The sequence below is a fragment of the Juglans regia genome, chromosome 15, assembly GCF_001411555.2.
Source record: "Juglans regia cultivar Chandler chromosome 15, Walnut 2.0, whole genome shotgun sequence".
Taxonomy (NCBI): Eukaryota; Viridiplantae; Streptophyta; class Magnoliopsida; order Fagales; family Juglandaceae; genus Juglans; species Juglans regia.
In genome coordinates, this window is record NC_049915.1 from 1,775,242 (window position 1) to 1,781,241 (window position 6,000).

At 36.2% G+C, this 6,000-nt stretch overlaps 1 protein-coding gene across 3 annotated transcripts; it reads right to left on the reverse strand.

Moving 5' to 3' along the window:
- Window positions 1-279: 279 nt before the first annotated feature.
- LOC109013670 (F-box protein SKP2B-like) lies at window positions 280-5,040 on the reverse strand. 3 transcript variants are annotated; one of them, XM_035685704.1, is made up of 5 exons: window positions 4,918-5,040; window positions 3,847-4,148; window positions 2,074-2,422; window positions 1,841-1,982; window positions 280-863 (listed from the first exon to the last, which is right to left on the reverse strand). In XM_035685704.1, exons 2-5 carry the CDS (start codon window positions 4,104-4,106, stop codon window positions 496-498), a joined length of 1,119 nt encoding a protein of 372 aa, XP_035541597.1. In that variant the 5' UTR covers window positions 4,107-4,148; window positions 4,918-5,040; the 3' UTR covers window positions 280-495. The 3 variants fall into 3 exon arrangements, with proteins under 3 accessions (XP_035541597.1, XP_035541598.1, XP_035541599.1); XM_035685705.1 differs by having other exon boundaries at window positions 3,847-4,226; window positions 4,918-5,037; XM_035685706.1 differs by having other exon boundaries at window positions 3,847-4,174; window positions 4,918-5,028.
- Window positions 5,041-6,000: the final 960 nt, after the last annotated feature.

The following is a 6,000-nucleotide window of genomic DNA, read 5'->3' on the forward strand; positions in this document are numbered from 1 at the left end:
CTTTCCATGCATATCCTCTTTTGCTCAAACCGCCCGAGTAGTCCAATCCAGGCAGCTAATGCCATCAGATTCTTCTTCTTGTGTTCTTACTTAATTAAAAGTATCAATTTTGTTGTGTTCTTGTTTAACCATTTCTAGGGAGATGATTCATAGGAGAAAAAGATCGAGACATACAAAAAACATGACTTTTCCAGCAACTTTTGAATGAATTTCCTCTTAACAAAAACAAGGCTAGGCTTCATAAAAACTTAAACAGATGCTGATTGGCAATTTGAGCTGTGAGTAAATGACTGCTGCTTTTAGTAACGAGATATGTATTCTCAACTTTATAGCATCCATAACCAACAGAACTTTTAGTAACAGGCTTCTCTAAATGCCCACACAGAATTAGCATATCAACATGCATAAACACAAGAGTTCAAACTACTTTTTAAATTGTAGCTGGGTTCTGACAAAATACATACGTACTACTTTTTAGCTCAAACCTACCTTCATTCAATGGGCTGGGTGAGCAACATTGCTGGCTGTGCGGTGTGCATGGAAGGCACAGGCACAATGCACGGACATTAAGTTCAGACAGCCGCTCATGATAAGCGAATGCCTTCCCGAGCAAGTGTGGAGTGCAGGAAATGAATCGCACACTGCCTGAACGGCAGGGGGGGTGAGTGCCGTGCACTGGCTGATGTTGAGAGTCCTAAGCCCATCCTCATCGTTAATTTCTTTCACTGATTCCCACATTGAAGTCTTCTTCACTCGGCTGTGGGCCAAAGAGTACATTGCTCTGTCTGTGATGTTCTGACAGTAGTACAGGCCAAGGGATCTCAAATGAAGACATCTGTTTGCAAGAGCAATCACACTATCATCTGCAATGTAAGAATAAATGGGTCAAGACTTTTTAAATCATAACAAGCCAATACACTTCCCGTTGGCCAAAAAACTTTAAAACTACGCATCTTTTCGGATTTAATACACTATCAATTATCATTTACATGTTTGATTGTTCCTAAATTTTGTACTTCTACTAAATCATTTACACATTACCATTGTCTAAAGCAAAAAAATGGGAATCAGAAAACATCTTAAAGGATTCAAACTCATTGCACTCTGTCAATTTTACTTCCCAACAACAGTCAGCTCGCAACACCTCCAAACCATGTAGAACAAGGAATTCCAGAGAGAGCCCGTCTAAATAAAACTACGTTTTGATCTCTCCCTTCTGAGAATTTTGAAGCAAGAACACACATTACAGTTAAAGATGACTATAGCATATAGGGACTGTAAGTATCTTAACTACACAGTGATCATCAACTAGTTGGCATATGAGAGAATGAAACATCTTAAACAAGTAAGCAATGGCATCTGCCAGTTGGAACTGACGAAGCAGATAGAGATCCACCAGGTTACTTTTGGTATACTGCAACAGAGACCAGAGATCAGGTGTACGTGTTTTCTTGGCAGAGAGAGAGAGAACGAATCAGTTGCCCAAGACATTATTTGCATTGTTGAGAAACATCCTATGATCATACAAATCCTCATAGAAAGGGACCAAGTCTACAGAAGGAGCCATGAGGCAAATTGCCCAGTTGCTGGCACATCTAAATAAGGGACTTATAATATTCTGAAATTTGAGCACCAGGACAGACTATTCCTTTTTTCAACAAAGTATGGATTCATTACCCGTATGTTGAACAAAGTCTACAGAAGGGACCAGGGAATTGCAGGTGATGAAACCGATGAATCTGAATAAGGAGCTCATAATTTGGTGAAAGTTAGCACCAGAACCCACTAGTTTTAGCGTTTTAACAAAAATATAGATTCATTGCCCCTACATATCAGGTACCTGTTATGCGAACACAGCCGCACAAATCAAGAGTTCTGAGATCAGGGCATCCATATGCTAAACTCATTACTCCCACATCACTTACATTATCACACCATCCTAGATTTAAAGACTGCAACTGACTGCAGTAACATCCAATAGCCTGCATATCATTAAAGAAATATAATTAAATTATCTCACTTCTTATGACTTGAGTTGAAAGAAACAATTGGAATTTAGAAAATCATTTATACCTGCAATGCACTGTCAGATGCAGCTTTGACACATCCACAAAGATTTAAAACCTTTAACTTACGGCAAAAACTAGCCAGATATGCAAGAGCACTGTCACTGAATGCTGAACATCCACTGATGTTGAGTTTTGAAAGATTAGGGCAACCATGAGCCAGGGCATACAGGGAGCTGTCACTAAGCTTGAAACTTTTGCTGAGGTCCAGGACCTGCAGATCATGACAGCAGTTTGCAATAGTTTCAACAGCATGATCCTCAAGCTGTGGTTTATCTTGGCGCAATATGAGACTCTGCAATTTTGTGAATTTTGGAGCAAGAGATAGGACCAAGTTGTTCATGTTCTTGCTGCACCTGAAAAACGAGTTCATGCCATCTGATAGGTACGGTATTCACGGGTACCAGGATCTACTTATTTTGTTAAAAATTTAGAGAAAAATGTACTGTCAACATCATTAACAATTTTTTATGGACAATACTGTAAAATAGAAACTGAAAAAATATATTTATATATATACATATATCTTGGTTTATCAGGTTTAGACAATGTAAAAAAAGAGGAAAAGATATGATTGGTTAAACTCATTTGGATATAAACCATATTCAGAAAAATTCAAATATCTAAGGTACTAAAACTTCAAAGACTTTTTCTTCCCCTGTTAACAATCTTGAAATCCGCGAGGAAAGAAATCATATCCCAAAACAACAAAATAATTTGGATCTAACATAGAATCATGACTTCCTCACACGGCTTCACATCTGAACAAAAACATGAAGGTCCAATGGAAGGCAGCATGCAATTGATTCCACGTGTACCAGGATTTCCAGAATAAAATAGTTACCATTTATAATGCATATAAATCACCAGAAGTAGTTGAAAAAGACAAAAAAACAAAAGGTTTCGATGACCATACAGTAACAAACAACAAAGCCATCCAAGGAATTCAGGTTTCCAACTCAATTCATGATATTCCCTCATAAAAAATCAACATATATAGAAACTTTCTAGGCAAGCTTGTGTAATAGCAAGAGTTGAAACTGAAACATCAAGCAACACAATGACATGATCTTTAGCACTACAAAAAAGAAAAAGAAAAACGAAAAACATTTTTTTATAGGTATAAAAAAAACCATTAAAAGCTGTCTCTTGTTTTGAGATGCCCATCAGTTCTACAAATTTAGCAAACTCTTATAATCATGAATGAGGAAGAAATAGTACAAATTACAGGAACTCATTCCATCAACGTTTTCACAGTAAGCATATAGGGCAAGAGGAATGTACACATAATGCTATGTTTTTAAACTTTGTACCGTAAGATTCTACAGAAGCTATAGAAAACTTTACAATGCATGATAATACCCCCCAGATAATAATAATAATAATAATAAATAAATAACACAAATAAAGAGAAGTGGAGCTACAAGACTTTACACCCTTAAAGCTAATGATTCCACAACAGAACTGCGCAGCACTGAGTTCTTATAAAACTCCTATCCTTCTCTATTCTCTTCCCCCTTTCAGGGCACCTGGTTAAATCCATAAAGATCAAAATATGAAATTTACAAGTTGAATTCAAACAAGGTAAATGCTCACTCCTATGATACCAATATATAGGTGAAAAAAAAAAGAAGCTTGACCAACTGCAATTAGTCAAATTTTTTCTAATTTGAAGGATGGCAAATTATACGATACGATCATATGACCGTCCATGAAAGGATACAAAACCAAGAAAAATAGCACCACAACCACTTGAAGCAAAAAATATATATATATATACCATGAGAAAGAGAGATGGGTAAGGCCCAAGCAAATAGCATCTCTCCACCCACGACACACTCCTGACGCCATGATCACCGTCTTATCATCAACAAGAGAAACAATTTGCAACAAGAGCTCTGTGGGAATATCCTTCCACTCAGTGATGATACCACCTTCCATTTTCACCCCTCCTTTCCGAATCCCATTTTTGCCAAGCATCATAAGCTTCTCAAAGCACAAGTTCAAGTCCTCAGCCCTCAGGTTGTCTTTACCTACCATTTCACTCTCAATCCAACACCAATGTTCACTTTACTTATGTACCTGTATAAATAATAAACTCCACGGTTCTGTCACCAAATAGAGAGAGGATATGGATAACGCATTTGCAAATTCCAAGACCTTGAATTCAGGGACAAAAAGGTGGAGGAAACCAACACGTTAACACACTGGGAAAACCAACACAAGCCCATACGTGATCACCATAAGAGATTGACAGAGATGCAATTCTCAGAGAGTAAATTTCACAACTACAATCAAATCTCGACAATTTACACGTACACGTAAATACTTTCTTCTGTTTTGTTTATTTTTTTACCATGTATATCCTCAAGCTATTCACAGGAAAGTACGTGGTGATCAATGAAACGGGAATTGGTCAAAACAGACCAATTTGACGACTAGCAGAGCAGAAAAATGTGTCAAAGAATAGAAAGATGAAAAAACCAAAGAACCTCTTTTCTGCAAAAACAGAAACACCCATTTCGAGATATTGAATATAAGCTGCGTTTTGACCCAAACAAGCTCAAATTCTAGAGGGAAATGATCGATAAAATTTAGAAAAAACTGTATATCTTTTGGTTTTCATTCCAAAACCAAACGGTTCTGATCAAAACAGAGGAAAACACTGAATTCCTGGAAGATAATCCCAACGAAGAAAAAAAAAAACAAATACCTCTTCAAAACCTACGCAAACACCAACATCTAAGAACAAAAATTAACAAACCAGTTGATGATATTAACCAAGAAAAAAAGAAAGGCTCGTAAGAAACAGATAATCTGCAAAACAAAAATTAGGGTTATGATTATGCACCTCGGAAAGCTGACTTGGTGAACAAAAGTTTCTAGCTTTGATCAGTTTTGTATTCAAGTGTACAATTGCTTATCAGAGGCTTGCTATATGTCTATTCTTCTTAGTACTCCATTCTTCTTTTCTATATTATCATTATTTTAATTTATAAGAGGAAAAGAAAAGGAGGGAGAAGCGTACGGGTGGAGGTGGGGTTATTGACTATATGCCGCCACGTGGGACAATGATGACCATCGATGTGATCCGGTGGTGCACACAGTGGGTCCTACGCAAAGTTGTCAGTCTTGATCATATCTGAAATTTGATTGAAAAATTGCAAATTCAGCACAAAAATTAAGAAACAAATAGAAATAAAAGGGAAGGAAAATACATAATTTAAAAAAAAAAAAATTAATTAATGGAAGACGTTTGATGGTGGATTATTGGATGAGAAAAGAATAAAGGGGAAGGTGAAGAGGATTGACAACGTATAGACTATAGAGGTTCCATTTGCTTGTTCAAAACCGAAACCGTACCCAAAAGCAATCCCTTGTGAAAGTCAAGTCCAAAAAATGCTTATCTTTTCAGTTTGTGCATCTTATGCTTTATTTGTGATACATTTTCCTTTATCTCTTTGGGTTCTAAATTATATTTTTCTTCATTTTAGAAAGGTATTTTTTTTTTTTTTAAGCTAGAAAGTTACTTTGTAGATATCAATTTTTGGAAATCCTTCACCAACAAGCTACTTCTTAAGTTACAAATAAATGTTATTATTTGTACCATTTGGTTCAAGTAAATCACCCACATTGAGTATGAGTATGAAATTTAAGCAATTTCAAGTTCCATAAGTTGCAACTTTGTAATCGAATAATATAGACATATGGTTCAGTCGTCGAGTCGGGGAGACCGTAGATGCTAGTTTAAAATGTTTTTGGTACTATGTATTATGTGATGCTATGTTTACAATTTAAGTGTTTCAAATTGTTTGAGTGCAAGTTTGACCGTGTGTATATAAGCTTTTAGACACCATCATTCTGAGTCTTAAGCCGGTTTTCAAATTAAGTTAGTTTCTCCTAATCAAGTACTAGTAACTTAATCAAATTTAAA

Coding starts and splice junctions, on each gene's coding strand:
- LOC109013670 (XM_035685704.1), bottom strand. CDS start 4,106: ATGGTAGGTAAAGACAACCTGAGGGCTGAGGACTTGAACTTGTGCTTT. Junction 1,983..2,073: donor CATCTGACAGTGCATTGCAG/GTATAAATGATT, acceptor AATGATATGCAG/GCTATTGGATGTTACTGCAG. Junction 864..1,840: donor CGGCTGTGTTCGCATAACAG/GTACCTGATATG, acceptor CTTACATTGCAG/ATGATAGTGTGATTGCTCTT.